Source organism: Sturnira hondurensis, unplaced genomic scaffold, assembly GCF_014824575.4.
Source record: "Sturnira hondurensis isolate 20B ecotype Veracruz unplaced genomic scaffold, ASM1482457v3 Scaffold0019996, whole genome shotgun sequence".
Taxonomy (NCBI): domain Eukaryota; kingdom Metazoa; phylum Chordata; class Mammalia; order Chiroptera; family Phyllostomidae; genus Sturnira; species Sturnira hondurensis.
Genome location: NW_028092627.1, coordinates 116,207 through 136,198, shown reverse-complemented (window position 1 = coordinate 136,198; position 19,992 = coordinate 116,207). Strand labels below are relative to the sequence as shown.

At 36.2% G+C, this 19,992-nt stretch overlaps 1 protein-coding gene across 6 annotated transcripts in view; it reads left to right on the top strand.

The window, feature by feature from the left end:
- ARHGEF12 (Rho guanine nucleotide exchange factor 12) overlaps window positions 1-19,992 on the top strand; it is a 212,784-nt gene that overhangs the window by 141,004 nt on the left and 51,788 nt on the right. For all 6 annotated transcript variants that reach the window (XM_037028530.1, XM_037028529.1, XM_037028532.1 and 3 more), the window contains 7 exons: window positions 350-487; window positions 975-1,007; window positions 1,266-1,380; window positions 2,249-2,354; window positions 3,688-3,900; window positions 8,528-8,660; window positions 8,991-9,026. In XM_037028530.1, the coding sequence (XP_036884425.1) occupies window positions 350-487; window positions 975-1,007; window positions 1,266-1,380; window positions 2,249-2,354; window positions 3,688-3,900; window positions 8,528-8,660; window positions 8,991-9,026 (774 nt within the window). The remainder of the gene's footprint in view (window positions 1-349; window positions 488-974; window positions 1,008-1,265; window positions 1,381-2,248; window positions 2,355-3,687; window positions 3,901-8,527; window positions 8,661-8,990; window positions 9,027-19,992) is intronic.

The following is a 19,992-nucleotide window of genomic DNA, read 5'->3' as shown; positions in this document are numbered from 1 at the left end:
GGTAGGAAAGGTTATGCATTAAATCCTTGGCGAACATATGGTCTTTATCACTGTTAATAAAACAGAATGAATATTTGGAGTCAAAGTGTTGGAGTGGTAGAGAGTACCTGCTTCCCATTCCCTATGATTTCAGCATTTGAGTTCAGTATTAAGTGTGTTTCTTCAGGATATGTTTTTCTGTTAAGTGATTGCCTCTAGAATTTTTTTCTAGTGTCCTAGGTGACACAGTGCTCTGAAATAAAAAATTGTGACATTTTCCATTTAGTGGAAAGTCATTGCTATGGAAACTTTGCCAAGGGAGATAGTTTTTCTTTAGACTCCCTCAGGAAATTCTTCTTATTCTTTTTAGGCAGAAACGGAGCATGGGGTTGACCTTGGCTGAAAGCGAATTGGCTAAACTTGATGTAGAGCGAGACAAGGATCGGGTAACTTTGGAGAAGGAACGGGCATGTGCAGAACAGATTATTGCCAAAATTGAAGAAGTGTTGTAAGTAATACAAGTATATATAGAACTGCCCTCTCTTCTAAGATGCTTATTATGCTGAAAGTTCACTCTGAACAGATTTAGAAGTGTCAGATTAGGTATGTGGAGCTATTTATTTTGTCATAATATTTAAGAAACTGGAATTTTTTATTATTGCTGATACTTTATTTTAAATAAAGGTCTTGAGTTTCTTTTTCTGGATATTAACAAAATGAGTAACTACAAAATTTCTAACTGATCAAAAACAGAATACTTCCATTGATTTTAATTTAGAAGGTTTGGAAATAGTTCTTATTATAAAACATTTACAGTTAATAATATTAGAGTGAAAAACATATACTTCCTTGTTTTTTTCTTATTATATTTGATGTAGCAGAGATTTAGTGTGGCTCCCAAAGCATTCAGCTATGTTCTGTTCTTTCAGGTATCTCAGTTTAATACAACTCTTATTATGTTTTAATATTTCATTTTTAAATGTTTTTATTTTTAGGATGACTGCTCAGGCTATAGAAGAAGATAAGAGGTAATATAACTTTTTTCCTAGAATTCTAAGAACAAGAAAAAAACTATCTTTTGTCAGTCCTAAATTATATATTTTTTCTTTTAACTTAAAAAGTATGAACTATCTCCCACTGGTGGCTTATATTTTATGTGACTAATATTTTAGTGTCTCGAGTGAATTCTTAGAATCCATCATTGAGGTTTTGAAGTTATTTGTAATCTTTATTTTACCACCTTCCTTTGTCAGAAGTCTTATTTTACCTAATTCATTCTCCTCTAGTTCAACAATGCAGTATGTTATTTTCATGTACATGAAGCATTTGGGAGTAAAAGTGAAAGAACCTCGAAATTTGGAGCATAAACGGGGTCGGATTGGATTCCTTCCAAAAATCAAAGTAAGACTAGAAAAATAACAGTACATTTAGTTTTCTCTGCTTTTTTACATTTGGTTCAGTGCTTTCCTTCTACCTGGTATTTACTCTCTCAGCAAATTAGCAATAGACATGCTGATAGGTATGAGATATGGCCCCTGTTGTCAAGAAACTAAAAATCTAGTGAGAAATCCAGACATATGAACTAATTACTAGACAATATGGAAAGTGAAAATAGCAATTTACACAGAGTACTGTCCCCAAGTCTGTTATGGCCTTTTCTTTTGTGGGACCTGTCCAGTTTGTAATTATCTGTGTTTCCATTTAATTTTTGTTGGATTGTAAAGCTCTATGAGGGCAGGCAACACCTTCATCATTGTATCCCCAGTGTTTAGCATTGTGCCTTCACATTTTATGAGCTTAGTAAATATTTGTTCAATGGGTAAATAATCATTTAGAACAAGTTCCCAGCAAATATGGTATGTAACTACCTTTTTATTTTCCAGAATTATCAGGTCTATAGAATTTTAAAAATATCTTAAGTTTTTTTAATTGAATTTATTGAGGTGACATTGATTAATAAAATTACACAGGTTTTTGGGTATACAGTTCTGTAAAATATTATCTATGTGTTGTGTTGTGTGTTCACCACTCCAGGTTGTCTCCTTCGATCTCCATGTAGCCACACTACACCCTCTTCTACCTCCCCTCAGATATCTAAGTTTGATGTATATATAGAAGTGTGTGCAAGGAGAATTGTGTGTGTCTTCCATTTACATTTAACTAATTTCTTAATAAATGATAGTTGGAATTGCATTTCTGTACTCGAAAGCAACAATATAAATCTGCTTTGTTATATATCTTAATCTCTTTGATTGTACCTGGACTCTAGCAAACTATGAAGAAAGATAGGGAAGGCGAAGAGAAAGGAAAGCGAAGAGGATTCTCCAGTATCCTAGGACCCCCAAGGAGGCCAAGCCGTCATGACAACAGTGCAAGTATGTTGAAGTTTGAAATGCTACCATTCCATGCCTCCTTTTATCAGAGGGTCATTTAGCCAGAATGAATTGTTGGAAAAACATATTCTTGTCATTGATTCCACTGAACTTCCAATGTGCCTTGTTTCCATTCAATGTTACCCCTGAATGGAATTTTTTTCCACTAAATTTTTTTTCCACTAAATTTCTCCATGTGGCAATATAATTGTTATAAACATCTTCTTTAACGGCAGTAGAGCATTCCATCAGTTATTCATAATACAGCTTATTTACCTGTTCTAATTTTGTTTGTATTCAAGTTCTGATTGTTAATTAAAAAAATGCATATGTGCCTGGATCTCTCCACCATACTTTGTTAAATCTCTTTATACACATATTATTCTTTCCTTAATTCCATAATTTTTCATCTTTCAATTGTGCTTTGTTTTCTTATCCCCCTCTACCCTCTGACTTAATGGAGAGCGATCAGCCCACTAGAGAAGGCTGAAGGAGTAATAGGAATAATGGTACTATGGGGAGGAAACTAGTTCAGGTAGTGGTCCATAACTTAGGCAGTACCATGTTTGAATATGGTGGCATGGTTGTATTGGAGATGGTATTGCTTTGTAGTGATACTAAATGTCCTTCACAATGAGGAATTTTCACTCAAATGCCATTAGTACCTTTGTTGAGAAACATTGAGAAGATGGAGCATTTTACATATGCTGACCAAGAGTTCCAAGGGATAGAGAAGAAAATAATTTGTGGAATTAGGGAAGAAAGAATTTTAGGATTAATGATATATAAAGCTATGTGAGGATGTGCAGTGGTGTGGAGGATGGATGACCTGAAAGGTTTTAGCTTTTTGTGGCGACTGATGTGCAGAGGGGTAATAAGCAGGATAAGAATTAGTATGGATGATCTCGGAGGCATGTTGTGATGATGAAGTTGTGAGTGTTAGGGACAAATGAGGAGCTAAGAGTTCACAGAGCCAAAAGGCTTCATCACACTTACAAATGAACATAGTTCTATATGTATCTATCTTCCCCCTCCTACAATAGCTCTCCTCATCTCCTTTTCTCATGACTCATCTTTTTTAACCTCCTATCTCTCCTCATCTTCCACCATCGCTCTCCCTCTTCTTTTTATCCACCTTTTATGTCCTTCCTTCTACCTTTCTTTGCCTTTTTCTGTCATTTTTCTTTCTTTTTTTCCTTTCTTTCTCACCATGTATAATAACTAACCTTGTATTTTCCTAGGGCCTACCTGGTTTTAGACATCTTTCTAGATCTTTTAGATCATCTATTTTTAGCTGTTTTGAAACACAAATTTTTTTACCTTTCTTTCTGTTCAGTTGGCAGAGCCATGGAACTACAGAAGCAGCGTCACCCTAAGCATTTATCCATACCCTCATCTGTGAGTCCTGAGCCTCAGGACTCTGCTAAGTTGCGCCAGAGTGGGTTAGCAAGTGAAGGATCAGACATTGGATACCTACCAGCCAGTTCTATGTCTTCTGTGACTTCAGTGGCCACTCTTTTCCAGGAAGGAGGGAAAGAGAATGACACGGGTGAGCTGTAGTTCAACTTAACTAAGTATTGAGATTTTAAAACAATAAAACAAGTAAGAAATAGAGTGGCAGATTATTTTAATCAAGACTGAATCCCAGTTCAATTTATTTTTAAATTTTAATATTTTACAACTAGTGAAAACCCTACATGAATGATTATTTATTTTTAAGTTCTCATCCATTCAAAAAGTGCTTTTGAGCTTCATAACTGATGTTAGCATACAATAATTATACATAAATTATTGCCCCACAAGAAATCTCAGATTAGTCTCATGGGGAGATGGTCATACACATACAAACACACACAAATTCAAATTGTGCTAAATACAATAGAGGAAAAGTAAAGTGAGCATTGAGGGGACTGGTCAGTGGTTAGGGTTAGATGTGAGGGATCTAAAGAAGACTTTAAAAATGAGAAATGCTAGAAATGTGTTTTAAATACTAAGGGGAAACCAGTTGTAAGAACGAAGTTGAACATGCAAGAAATAAACTATATAACCAATAGAACAAAGTTTTGTAAAAGAAAGAGATGAGATGCAGTGTATGTGTGAAAGATAAGGTGAGGTTTAAGAGGGAGGCTTTGGTGAAAAGAGCAAAGGGATTTAAAGATGTGAAGTAATTGTAGATAATTAGGAAAAGAACTTATTAGCATATTTCTTTATACTTGTTATAATGGGTTTCAGAACCCATTATAAGCAAGTGAGCTGAGAGAGTAGGTGGTTTTATTTGGAAAAGGGAATGCTTATCTTTATTAGTGATTGGGGAGGCAGTTCTGTTTCTCGTGATGTCAAGATAAAGTGATAAAGTTGTGGGAGTGTCCAGTGAGGCGGTATTGAGGAAGTTGTCAGAGATGAAGAAGGTGAGGAACCAAGGAGACAGCTTAATATGTATATGGATTTTGAGGACACCTCATGTGATATGAGCATTAAGAAGAAAACTTTGAGCCAGCTGCCAAAGCTTCAGTGTTACTAGGTGATTGGTGTAAGGAAGGAGAACATGTGAGAATATCTAGACAATGAGGGAAGGCCTTAGTGGAACAAGGGTATTTTTATAAGACAGCTAGATGATGATCTAAAAAGTATTGAGGAAGGAGGAGACTGTCCATCCCATCTCTACCCTAAAGTACATAGTGTATGACAGAAATATAGGTCTCTATTTGGGAGACCTGTCACAGAAGAAGTAGCATTCTCATGGGATAGGCAGGTTTTTATTTAAGACAAAGAAGTATGGGTGACATTTGGAGAAAAATCTGGAGATTTTGTCTGATTGAGAATTTTGAAGATGTTGAATTATGTACATTAATTTATGTATCCTATATCTTACTGAAATGCAAATGTGATAGGTAACAAACAACAACCATAAAGAGAAAGTATATACAGGAAGATACAATGTTATCAACAAATAAGAGATTTCAACACGTTTTTGGGAGATTGAAAGAGGACAATAGTGGTTTAATGGATAAAGCAACATGAAGGAAACTGGAGCCCAAAATTTGTTTGAGAAGTTCAATGTGGGAGCCAGTCTGCTCATAAGAAGCCTGTTGAGACTTAAATCTCAGGACATGCATCTGTTACAGAGTACATGAATAAGAAGAAAAGTTGAAAATAATGAGTAAATTGAAAGTCTGTAATCAAAACAATTATGTCAGTAGGTGCTGATCCTTGCATTATAAAATATAAGTAGTTTCTCATTTATGTACCAGAAGAAAATGAGTATGCTCTGTTTTAGGGAAGTTGAATGAATTATAAAGAGAAAATTAAGTTCTCCATGATATGTTGTCCTGGAGTTCTAACATTTCAGTAAGAAATGCAGAGTGTATGTGAAAGATAAGGGGCCTAAAGCCTGACAGTAGGCAAGCTAGGGACTCATCCTGCTCAGAAAACTCCAACTGAAATGGATCTACTTACAAATTGTAGCAAAAGAAAGCCAAATCATCAAATATAAGATGCCAGGTCTTATATTTTTAAATATGAGCAGTATTACTCACTCTTGGGAAAATGTGCTTGTTAGAGTCAAGATGTAAGATAGTATATAATGTCAAGCATATTGGTGGTATAAAAAAGAGAATATAAAAAGAACAGAAAAAATAGCAGAAAACAATAATTTTGATAATAGACAAGCACTTAAAAATACCTCTTACATTAGGCAGTTACTTGGGAAGAATAAATTATTATATTTATAAAACAAGAATAGGATGCTATAAAAAAGCATTCAAAGACCAGAAATAGTTTCAGTATAACTACTACATGTAGTACTATAATTATTGTATTATTTATCAATTGTCGTATGATAAATTACACCAAAACTTAAGGGTTTAACTCAGAAAGCATTATCTCACATATTTTTGGTGGACAAGGAACTCAAGAGTAGCTTAGCTGGATGTTTCTGGCTTTGGATCTCTCATAAGGTTACAGTTAAGATGTCATTTGAAAGCTTAGCTGAGGTCAGGAGACTGGCTTCCATGCTCACATGGGTGGCTGGTGGCCGAAAGACCTTAGTTCCTTGCTGGAAGCCTCAGTTCCTTACTACATGGGCTTCTCCATAGAACTGCTTTAGTGTTCCATGACATAGTAGCTGACTTCCCCCAGGATCACCCTGGGGATCCAAAGACAGAGCAAGAAAGGAGCTCCAATGTTTTTTATAACTTCAGTTTCTGTAAGTGCATATTGTCACTTCAGCAAGTTAAAAGCAAGCCATTAAATGTAGTCCACACTCAAGGACAAGAATTAGGCTATACCCCTGAAGAGATAAGTATCAAAGAATTTGTGGACATATTTTCAAACTGCTATAACTGCTAATATTTAAAGAAACAAATAGTCCCTAGAAATATAGTCAAGGATATATTTCAGGATATGTATTATAAATATCAAGAGATAGAAATTAAAGAGACAAGAATCATATAGAGAATCACTACAAAGGTCATCTTCACAAAACATCAATAGAGGAAAATGAGAAGAGGCAGTTAGAGAAATGACAGAAGAAATCTTCCCAGAGTTGAAAGAGAATACAAATTTTCAGATAGAAAGAGCTCACTTGGAACTAACTACAGTGAATAATAATAAAAATAAGAGATCCAGACCTAAAATATCTTTGGAAATTTCAGTGTACCAAAGATAAAAAAAGAAAAATGTTTCAAGAGAAAATGGGGGTTATGCTGCATCACATTTCTCATTATAACACTAGGTGTTTGACTACAAAGAACAATGCCTTCAACTTTCTGAAAGAAAATGATAATGAACTTAGAATTCTGTATTCATTCAGACTTATCTGTAAAATATGAAGAAAGATATAAAGAGATTTTCAGGTATGCCAAGATTAAAAGTCTAACTTAAATGTAGCTTTTTCTTGAAAATTATTTGAAGGTACCGCTTCAGCAAAATGAGAAAAGCATTAAGAAAGAAAATGTCATGAGATCAGGAAAAAATGGAAACAATTTAGAAAAGTGATGAAGAGCAGTTCTAGGATGGTAATTGTGTCACAGGCCAAGGGAGCAGTTCTTTCAGATTGGAATGCAAGAACATAAAGGATAATAAGCAAGAGAGGGATTTTAAGCATACTGTTGTATGATGTAGCCAATGAAAAAATTTGAGAGTTGATGAAACTATATTACTTTGACAGTAATGATAGAAAAGCATTAAGAAAAACAGCTGTTCAGAAAGTTAAGTCATGATTTTAAACATGAAGCAAAATAAAAAGTGGCATAATTTTAAAGTAATTAATGGGGTATAAGACTTTAATAGAATGAAACTTTTATTTCAAGTGGCCCAGGAATTTTGCATTATTGGGCAAATAGGAAAAAAATTATAATCCTAACTAGCATACCTATTAACCTGACATAAATAATAGTTATGTGTATGTTGTATATTGAATATGACAATATGTATATAATGACCTAATAATGTAAGCACTTTACTGGTTTTTAGACTTTTAGAATCAACTTCTTAGGCAAAGCATAGAATATTTAGTTGTGGCCACAGATCAGAATAGAAATGTCAAAAAAAGTAAAATTGTAGTTGAAAGAAATGAAGGTAGAAGATAGAAATATAATTATAAGGAAGGATATGTACACCAAATACCCAATCTGATGTAGAAGGAGAGTTAAGGTATTAACTTCTTGATGTAACAAAAATATAGATATAATTATGTTGTTCAAACTTGGTTAAAAACCAATAACCCAACTAGTAGTGGTTATTAAATATTGGGGATAAATGGGGAAAGTGAAAGTAGGAAGCATAAATGAGCAATATCTTCAGAGGAGGAAGAAATAGATATTACTTAAAGATAATAAATTAGGAAATAGAAATACAAAGTATTTGTTGTTGGATCACCATACTGTCTAAAATTTGAATGAAAAAGATTGGGAATAGAAAAACATGGTAAGAGAATGTTGTTTTCTGAGTTATTGCCATGTTCTGTGTTGAATTTTAAAAGCTATTAAAATAGATTTTCCTGTTTTAGTGCATTTTAAAATTTTATAGACTTGAATTTTGGTTTTAGCTAACCCACAATTATTTAAATACGAATGTGACTATAGATTTGGTTGAAGTCTTTGGGACTAACATTTTTTTGTAATCATCTTAATATTAAGTATTAACATGAATTGAATGTGTGACATTTGTCTTTGCAGGATCAAAGCAGGTTGGAGAAACACCAGTATCTGGAGACTCCTTGGATGGCACATCTCGTACTTCTAATATCATCTTTGATTTTCTGCTTCCTCCATTAGATCAGGTGCAAGAGGAGGAATGGGAAATAGAAAGGTAATTCGGTGATCATTTAAGTGTAAGTTTAGGACATTGCTTAAAGTTTTTTGATTGTATAGTATCCATATATTTTGCAGAATTTTTACCACATGTGATTTTGGGGGAAGAAACTAGAACTTATGTTGGTAGTACATATTACATATTAGGTAGTACTTATGTTGGTAGTACATATTAGGTAGGTACTGAATATTTCTTAGTTTGATATTAATCATATAATATCCAGTAGAATTATTTATCAGCCACTCATTTAACCCAGTTTTGAGTATCTTTAGCAAAAAATTTTTGATTACATTTTGTTTTTATGTTAATTATTTTCTTTTGTTTTAGGATACCTGAACATGGGACACCAAAGCCCTTTCGAAAGTAAGTAACCCTAAAGTACCTTTTATTAGAGGCTTATTTTTCATTGATTTTGAGAGAGAGAGAGAGAAACACCAGCATCTTAACTCCACTTACTCATGCATTCATTGCTTGCTTCTAGTGTGTTTCCTGACTGCAGATTGAACCTGCAACCTTGGTATAATGGGACTGTGCTCTAACCAACTGAGCTGCCTAGCCAGGGCTAATGGAGGCATAATTTAAGAACTACATATTTTTCCCCTGATGTTCTTTTTTAAAGGAAAAGATTCTCAGGACTTCTTCTCAAGATGGTAGAGTAGGTAAACGCTGCGCTTACCTCCTTCCATGACCGCATCACATTACAACTAAATTATAGAACACATCATTGGGAACCATCTGAAGACTAGCTGAACTTAGAGATACTATAACTAAAAATATAGAGAAGCCATGTCGAGAGTGATAGGAGAAGTAGAGATGCAAAATGTGCAGGTTTCACACCCATGTGGGGTGATTAAGAATCAGAATGGATATCTCAGCTGTAGAGGTCTCCCCTAAGGAATGAGGGGTCCCAGCACCACTTTGGGCTTCCTTGACAAGAGTCCCCATAATGTCTGGCTGTGAAAACCTGTGGGAATTGCATCTGAGTGAGGCTGACGGCTGTTGGAGTCCTAGGCGTTCCTCTTGAGAGGGCTATGGGCTGACTCCCTCATGATTTTCCTCCCTCTAGGCACCAGCACAGAAATAGCAAGGACTTGCAAAGAGGAACTGAATAGAGTAGCTTAGGGGTGAGAGATGGAAGGGCAGAGGTCAGAACAATACTCCCTGGGGACCAAAGTACTGGTAGGCACTACTTTTGTTACTTTGTTGACCCCTCCCACCACTTATCTGGCAGGCTCAGGTTGGCTCCAAATCTGTACTCTCCATTAACCTGGCTAACACTGTTTTTCCAGACATGTTGATTGACTCAGACACCAACACACCCTGAGCCTCTTCAGTGGCTGTTCCACACAAGCGGTCTGTGTTAGCTCATGCTGTGGATATATTTCTAAAATATCTCAAGAGTCTTCAAATCTGAACAACCAGGGGCCTGGCCATGGCATGTCCTATACCACTTGTTAAGACTCCCCAGGTGCAGTACAACTAACAGTCTGTCTCATCTTGCATTGTAACTCCCATCAGATAGCCACAAGCCTGGCATAAGCTGTGTCCAGAGTTGGCTTGGAAAGTAGCTTCAACTAAGTGACCATAAGGCTAGCACAAGTGGCCACTAGCATAGGCACACATCAAGGTGATCACCAAAAGATCTGAAACCTGGCACTATTTTTTTTTAATTTACTTACATGAATTTAATAGTAACATGAAATGCAGTGAACGTTGTTTATTTATATTGTTTAATTACACAGGAAAAACTGAAAATTAAGCTTACAATGTCAATATGATGTAAAGGATTTTAAATTATTAACAAGCAAAATGAAATCTGATTCATTTTCAGATCTACTAAAATAATATTAAATTTTTCATTCATCCTAGTATCTGAAATACTATTTATTTTATTGTTTAAGAAATTTATTTTGTTGACACTATTATAGGTGCCCCTCATTTTTTTCCCCTTTGCCCATCTCCACTCAGCAGCAGCCCCCTTCTACTGGTCTTCACCACGCTATTGTCTGTATCCATGGGATGTATATATATATATATATATATATATTCTTTAATCTCTTCACCTTTTTTATCCAGTCCTCCCCTGTTCTCCCCTCTAACATTTGTCAGTCTATTGCATGTATCTATGCCTCTGGTTCTGTTTTGTTGGTTAGTTTATTAGATTCCATATATTAGTGAGATCATATGGCATTTGTCTTTCTCTGAATGGCTTATTTTGCTTATCATAATAATCTTCAGATCCATTTATGCTGTTGCAAAGGGTAAGAGTTCCCTCTCTTACACAGCCGCATAGTATTCCATTGTGGAAATGTACCACATCTTTTTTTCCCACTCATCTATTGATGGCCATTGGGCTACTTTCAGGTCTTGGCAATTGTAAATAACACTGCTATGAACATTGAGGTATATATATTCTACTGAATTGGTGTTTCAGGATTCTTAAGATGTATTCCACAAGTGGGATTGCTGGGTCAAAAGGCAGTTTCATTTTTAATTTTTGGGAGGAAACGCCATACCGATTTTTACAATAGCTGCCCAGTCTGCTTTTCTACCAGTAGTGTACTAGCATTCCCTTTTCTTCGCATACTTGCTGGCACTTGTTGTTTGTTGATTTATTGATAGTAGCCATTCTGCAGGTATGGGGTGATCATTGTAGTTGTGATTTGCATCTCTCTGATGATGAATGATGTTGAGCATTTTTTTATATGTCCTTTGGCCATCTGTATGTTCTCTGTGGAGAAGGGTGTATTTGGGTGAGTCCTTTGCTCATTTTTTAATTGGATTGTTTGTCTTCTGATGTTGAGGTGTGTAAGTTCTTTATATAGTTTGGATTTTAACCCCTTACCAGATGTATCGTTGGTGAATATGTCCTCCCATACGGTGTGTTCCCTTTTCATGTTGTCGATGGCTTCTTTAGCTGTACATGGCTTTTTAACTTGATATAGTCCAATGTGTTTATTTTTTTCTTTTGTTTCTTTTCCCTAAGAGGCATATTGGCAAAAATAATGCTCTGGGAGATGTCAGAGATTGTACTGCCTATTTTTTCTTCTAGGATTTTTACAGTTTTGACAACTTATATTTAAGTCTTTTATAAATTTGAATTTATTCTTGTTATGGTGTAAGTTGGTGGTCTAGTTGCATTTTTTTTGCAAGTACCTGGCCAATTTTCCCAATACCATTTATTGAAGACATTGTTTTTATGCCATTGAATGCTCTTGCGTCCTTTGTCAAATATTAATTGACCACAAAGGTGTGGGTTGATTTCTGGACTCTCTGTTTTGTTCTATTGATCTATTTGCCATTCTTGTGCCAGTACCAAGCAGTTTTGATTACATTGGCTTTGTAGTGTAGTTTGATATCTGATATTCTGATCTTTCCAACTTTGTCTTTCTCAAGATTGCTGAGGCTATTTGGGGTCTTTTTGGTTCCATATAATTCTTTTTTTTTTTTAAAGATTTTATTTATTTATTTATCTTTAGAGGGGAAGGAGAGGGAGAGAAACATCAATGTATGGTTGCCTTTCGTGCGTCCCCTGCTGGGAGTTAGCCTGCAAGGAACCAGCCTGCAACCCAGGCATGTGCCCTGACTGGGAATCGAACCGCGATCGTCTGGTTCACAGGCCCACGCTCAATCCACTGAGCTACGCCAGCCAGGGCTCCATATAATTCTTGAAATATTTATTTAGAACTGTGAAATATGCCATTGGTATTTTATTAGGAATTGCATTGAATTTATAGATTACTTTGGCAAATATGGACATTTTAACGATATTAATTCTTCCAGTCCATTACACATTATATACTACCACTTGTTGTATTTCCTGCTATTTCTTTCTTTAATGTCCTATAGTTTTTTGAGTTAGGGTTTTCTGTGTGCATTATCATGTCATTTGTGAATAATGACAGTTTTATTTCCTCCTTTCCAATTTGGATGGTTTTTATTTCGTCTTGTCTGATCACTGTGAAAGTAGACATCCTTCTCTTGTTCCTGATCTTAAGACAAACACTTTCAGTTTTTGGCCATTTATTATGATGTTGCCTGTAGGCTTGCCATATATGGCCTTCATTATGTTGAGGTATGATCCCTCTATTCCCACTTTGTTGAGAGATTTTTAAATCATAAATGGGTGTTGGATTTTGTTGGATGTTTTTTCTGCATCTGTGATATGATCCTGTGATTATTTTTAATTTTGTTTGTGATGTATCATATTTATTGATTTGCATATTTTGTACCAATTTTGTATCCCCAGAATTAATCCCACTCGATCATTGTGTGCCATCTTCTTAATGTATTGCTGGATCTGGTTTTCTAATACTTTGTTGAGGATTTTAGCATCTATGTTCATCAGGGCTATAATTTTCTTCTTTGTTGTATCTTTATCTGGTTTTGGAATTAGAATAATGCTGAGCTCATAAAAAAAAGCTTGGAAGTCTTTCCTACTCATGAATTTTTTTGGAATAGTTTAAGGAGGATTGGTATTAGTTCCTCTTTGAATGTCTGGTAAATTCTCCTGTGAAGCCATCAGCCCAGGACATTTGTTTGCTGGGAGTTTTTTGATTAATGCTTCAAATTCACTAGCTGTTTTTGGTGTGTTCAGGTTTTCTGATTCTTTCTGATTGAGTTTTGGAAGGTTGTTACGTTTCTAAGAATTTGTCCATTTCTCTCAGGTTGCCCAATTTGATGACATATAGCTGTTCACACAACATTTTCTCTAGTCTTTAATATTTCTTTGATGTGAGTTTTTACTTCTCTTTTTTTCTGATTTTATTTGGATTCTCTTTGTTTCTTGATGAGTGTAGCTAAAGGTTCAAGGTTCATTAGTCTTGTTTATCTGTATAAAGAACCAAGTCTTGCTTTCATGTACCTTTTGTATTTTTTAGACTCTATCATTTATTTCTGCTCTGATCTTTATTATTTCCTTCCTTTTGCTTACTCTAGGCTTTTCTTGTTTTCCTTTTTTTTTTTTATTTTGTAGTTCATATAGGTATAGGGCTAGATTGCTTATTTGAGTTTTTTCTTGCTTCTGGAGGTAGACTTGTAAATGCCATAAACTTCTCATTTAGAACTACTTCCACTGTGTCCCATAGATTTTGGGTTGTTGTGTGTTACTTTTCATTTGTTTCCAGGTAATACTTTATTTTTTCCTTTACATCACTAGTAGCCATTCATTGTTTAATAACATGCTATTTAGCCTTTATGTGTTTGAGTGTTTTTTAGCTTTTTAAATTATAGATGATTTCTAGTTTCATGCAGCTGTGATCTGAGAAGGTACTTCTGGAATTTTTTGAGGCTTACTCTGTGTCCTACCATGTGGTCTATTTTTGAGAGTGTTTCATGTGCACTTGAGAAGAATGTGTGTTATGTTTTCAGATGAAATGTTCTATAAATATCAATTAACTCCATCTGATCTAGTTTGTCATTTTAGGTCATTGTTTCCTTGTTTTTTTAATCTGGAAAATTTATCCAGTGATGACAGTGGTTTGTTAAAATCCCCTACTATGACTGGATTGCTGTTGATCTCTCTCTTAAAGTCCATCAGGAGGGTTTTTTTTTATGGATTCGGGTGTTCCTATACTGTGTGCATGTATGTTTACAAGGGTTATATACTGTTTTTAGATCGATCCCTTTAGTACTAATTAGTGACTATCTTTGTCAGATATAAGTATTGCTAGTATGGCCCTTTTTTTTAAAATTTTCATTTCCATTTGCAAGGAATATTTTTCCCATCTCTTCACTTTCAGCCTGTGTGTGTCATTTGTTCTGAGTCTGGTTTCTATATAAACAGCATATATATGGATCATGTTTATTTTCCCATTCAGCCACTCTATGCCTTTTGATCAGAATATTTAATCCATTTACATTTAAGGTTATTATTGATAGGCACTTATTTTTTTCTCTTTTTTTTGTTTTTTTTTTAATATAATTTTTATTTAATTCTTGTTCAAGTACAGGTTTCTGTCTTATATTCCCAACCCTGCCCGCCCCCCACCCCATACTTCCCGCCTCCCTCCCCTTTCCACCCCCCACCCTTAGTTATTGTCCATGTGTCTTTTATACTTGTTCATGTGAGTCCATTCCCTTTTCCCCTATGATTCTCTCCCCTCTCCCCTCTGGGCCCTGACAGCCTGTTCCATATTTGAGTGTCATTGGTCGGCACTTATTTTTTTCTATTTTATCCTTTATACCTAGGTTTCTCTCTCTGTTCTTAAAACAGTCTTTTTAACATTTCTTGTGTTTCTGGTTTGGTGACAATGAAGTCCTTTAGCTTATTTTTGTCTGGGAAGTTCTTTGTTTCCCTTCAGTTTTAAATGTTAACCTTGCTAGATAGAGTAGTCTTGGTTTCAGGCCCCTTATTTTTCATTACTTTGAATACTTCATGCCAGTCTTTTCTGCCTGAAGTGTTTCTGTCAAGAAATCAACTGACAGACTTATGGGAACTCCCTTGTAAGTAACTGTATATCTCTTGCTGCCTTTAAGATTCTATATGTTTTTATTTATTTTTTTAATATTGTATTTATTTTTAGAGAGAGGAGAAGGGAAGGAGAAAGAGTGGAAGAGAAACATCAGTGTGTGTGTTTGCCTCTCACGTGCCTCGTATTGGGGACCTGGCCTACACCCTAGGCATGTGCCCTGACTGGGAATCAAACTAGCGACCCTTTGCTTCACAGGCCCGTGCTCAATCTAGTGAGCTACACCAGCCAGGGCAGAGTCACTCTGTTTTTAATGTTTGCCATTTTAATTATGATGTGTCTTGGAGTAGATCTATTTGGGATCATGTTGATTGGGACTGTTTGTGCTTCTTGAAGTTGTGTAACTTTTTTTTCACTTGGTTAAGGTTGTTTTATGTCATTATTTCTTCAAATAAGTTTTCTATCCCTTGCTCACTTAATTCTCCTTCTAGTGCCCTTATAATTACAGGGTATTATTGTATATTACTGCGTTTCAGGCTGCCCCAAAGTTCCCTTGAACTCTCCTTGTTCTTTTTAATTCTTTTTTCTTTTTGTTGCTCTGATTGGGTATTTTTTCTATTTCATCTTTCAAATTGCTGATTTGATCCTCTGCTTCATCCAACTGTGTTTTAATTGCTTCTAGTGTATTCTTCATTTCAGATATTGTATTCTGTATTTCTGACTGGTTCTTATTCATTGTCTATGTCCTATTTCATGCTGATGTTCTCGCTAAGTTTTTTGAGCATCCTTATATTCATTACTTTGTACTTTGTGTCTTACAAATTGCTTGTCTCCATTTCATTTAACACTTTTTCTGGAGGTTCCTTCTTTCCTTTCATTTGGGGGTTGTTTCTTTGTCTCTCCATTTTAACTGTCTCTTTGTGTTTATTTCTATGTATTAGATGTAACTGCTATGACTCCCAGTCCTAACAGGGTGGCTTATGTAATAGTTGTTCTTTGGGACCTAGTGGTGCCATCTCCTTGATCAGAGCTGGATGCTCTAGAAATGTCCCTAGTGTGACTTTATGTGGACTCTCCTGTTGTAATAGGATCTTGGTTGTTGCTGGCTCATTCATGGGTGACATCTCCCTTCAGCCTGGCTGATCATGAGGCTCAATCCTAATCACATTACACAAGCTGTTTTACAGGTGCCAACAAAACGAAACAAAACAAAAGAAATTTTAAAAAAACAATAACAAAAGAACAAAGCATAAGAAAAAAGAATAAAGAAAACAAGAACATGAGAAGAAAAGGGGGAAAATATGAAAGGAAAGAAGGAAGAGAAAAAAGATTAGAAAAGCAAAAGGAAAATATAAGGAAAGGATAAAAGATAGAAAAAAGGAAGAAAAAATAAATATAAAAGATAAAAGGGGAGAAGAAAAAGAAAAAGAAAAAATTCTTAAAAAAGAAAGAATAAAATAATGAAAAAGACCAAAGTGGAATTTGCTCCAGCAGAATTTAGTACCTCTTGGGATTTTCCTTTAGATCCTATTCCAAAGTTGTCTGAAACTGGCCACTTAGTGTGCCTGTTCTGAGCCTTTTTGGAAGTTTTCTATGCAAGCCAATGTCAGATTATGCACATAAGCCTCAGCAACCTGTTGGAAGCTACAAGCAATCTACAGTTTATGGCTGGATTTGCTGGGCTTGGCTGTGCACGGGAGAGGCCCAGCTTCTCTTTACCAGCCAGGGCACAGGGATAGGTCAGCATATGCCCAAGGCATGCCAGGATCCACCTTCCCCTGCCTTCTGCTGTCAGTCTTAGTAACTGAAAAAGCTGTTTCTGAAAGGGCTTTTGGCAGAATCGGGATAATAGGACCCTGATCTCCTGTGAGGGGGAGGTGCCGTTCAAACTTTAGAGAAGATGGTGGTTTTGTCCCCTCCCACCTCAGAGCCACATTTCTGTATTAGTATTCCAATGGGTGGGTTGTGTGGGATTCAAGAAGTTAAGGTAATTAGTATCCCAGAGGGTTGGGTAATCGCTTTTCCCCAGGCTGGTGCTCCTGGGTGGAATGTGTTCCTCTTAATAAAATGGCTGTTGCAGTATCCTGGGGACAACCCAGCACAGTGATCCTGTCACCTGTTTCCTCACATATCCCACCTATATCCCATTCCAGACTCTGTTCAGGTGACTCCAGTCCTCACCACCCTCCTTTTGCCAGAGCCCAGAGTGAGTCTTTCTAGAAAAAAAAATCTTATGCTTTGGCCCTTTAAAAATTATGACAGTCTCCAGCAGGCTCCGTCTCTTCTTGGCATCGAGAAACTTCACTCCTTTCACCAGTGGATGCTACATGGGTAGCTGATCCTAACTCTGGTGTTCTAAGCTGAGGAGCCCAGTCTGGGGTCTAGGCTTCACTCCTCTCAAGAAGAACCTCCTGCATCTGAGATATCCCTTCACAACCTCAGCCTGCCCCCTGCGGGAGCAGGGCTAGCCCCTATTGCAATCCCGCTCTTGCTACCAGTCTCAAGGTGGTTCCTGCCTATGCTTGGTTAAAAGTATCCTCTTCACATAGTCTTCAGTTGGTAATTCTGGGTGAATGTTCCCCAATATAGTTTTATTTCCAGTTTGGTCCTGGGAAGTGGTGTGAGGAAGATCTACTTACTCTGTCATCATTTTGAAACTCCATGCCTGGCACTGTTGACAGCTGACCTGTGTTGCAGCATAACAGCTTCCCAGTCCCTCCAACTCCAGCACAAGAGGCAACCAACCACAGATCCTTTGTAGTTCCCACCAGGTGACACATGCTGGACATTTACAGGGGTTGACCTTAGCCTGCACAAGAGCCCTTCCTTAGAGGCTTCAGAACCAACACACCCTGTGGCTGGCTTCAGATCTCACCAGAACAACATTCAATCAGCTGTATCTATAACAAATCAGAAGGGTATATTCAGCTGCCACTATAGTCCTGCTAGAGGAACTCCCATTCCATGGGATCAGCCCTGCCCTTGCACAACAGCTGGTCTGATCTACTCATGGCCATCCCTTATTGCCATCAGCCTAAGGGTCACTCCCACCCACTGATATGCCAAAAGCAATCAAGATGCAACTCTAACAGGAGGGCACACACAACCCACACAGGAGACACTGCAAGAGCTCTCAGCTCAGGTAACCAGGGAGACTGTGCAAGTATGCCTTATAGGATACCTACTACATAAGGCCACTCTGCCAAGAATGGGAAACATAGCAGATCTACCTAATACATGAACACAAATACCGGAGTCAGCCAAAATGTGGAGACAAAGAAACATGTTTCAAAAGAAACAACAGAACAAAAACCAGAAAAAAGAACTAAATAAAATGAAGACAAACAACCTACTGGGTAGAACTCTGGTTCAGAACCCTGGTTATATGGATGTTCAGCGACCTGAGGGGAAGAATAGCTAGACTCAGAACTTAAACAGAGAGATAGAATACATAAATAAGGAGATACAGAACTTAAAGAAGAAGCAGTTGGATGTGAAGAGTACAATAACAGAAATGAAGAAAACACTAGGGGAATCAGTAGCAGATTAGATGAAGAAGAGCATCAAATCTTTGACCTGGAAGAAAAAGCAGAGAATATCCCACTAGAATAGTAAAAAGGAAAAAAAACATTAAAAATAATGGTAGTTTATGGGATCTCTGGGACAACCACCATTGTACCAACATTTGTATCATATGCATGTTGAAGGAGGAGAGAGAGAGCAGAGGACTTGAAACCTATTTGAAGAAATAACAACTGAAAACTTCCCTAGCCTGGTGAAGGAAATAGACATGCCAGTTCATGAAGCACAGAAAGAACCAAAACATGATGAATCCAAAGAGGCCCACACCAAGAGACATCATAATCAAAATGTCAAAGGTAAAAGACAAAGATAGAATCTTAAACACAGACAGAGAAGAGCAATTAATTATGTCCAAGGGAGCTCCCGTTAAGACTGTCAGGTAACTTCTCAACAAAACTTTGCAGACCAGATAGGGTTGTCATGAAATGTTCAAAGTGATGAAAAGCAAAGACCCACAATGAGCATTGCTCTACCCAGCAAGGCTATCATTTAGATTCAAAGGAGAGATAAAGAGCTTTCCAGACAAGTAGAAGATAAAAGACTTCATCACTAATAAACCAGTAGTATAAGAAATGTTCAAGGGATCTAGGCAAACACTTAGTAAAAGCAGAGAATCAAACAACTATAAAGTTAGTACAAAGTATAAAATGCAGCAGTAAGAAGATCATGTGTAATTACAACAATAAAGTGAGGGATACACACAAACACATGAAGTATTAAAAATAATGATAAAAACATACATGTGGAAGGGTTGAGTGAAAATTGTCATATTAGAATGTGGTAAATGACCATCAGCTTAAAATAGACTTATAAACATAGCTTGGTATATATGAAGCATGTGGTAACCACATAATAAAAATCTGTAAGAGATGTACAATAAGTAAAGAAAGGAATCTGAATATAACACTGTAGAAAGTCATCAACATATTAAAGAATAAGAAAGGAACTTCGAAAACAAATAGGAAATGATTAATAAAATGGCAATAACTGCATATATATCAATAATTACTTTAAATGTAAATGTATTAACTATTCTAAGTAGTACATATAGAGTGGCTGAATGAATTAAAAAAATAAGACTGGTCCATATAATGCCTACAGACCCATGTCAGATCTAAAGACACAGAGAATCAAAAAGTAAAGAAATGGAAAAAGGCATTTCCTGCAAATGGAAGTGAAAAAAAAAGGCTGGTGTAGCAATACTTAGAGAAAATAGAATTTAAAGTAAGAATTGTAATAAGAGACAAAGAGGGCACTTTATAATAATAAAGAAATGAGTCCAGCAAGACAGTATAACTATTGTAAACATCTATGCATCCAACATAAGAGTACCTAAA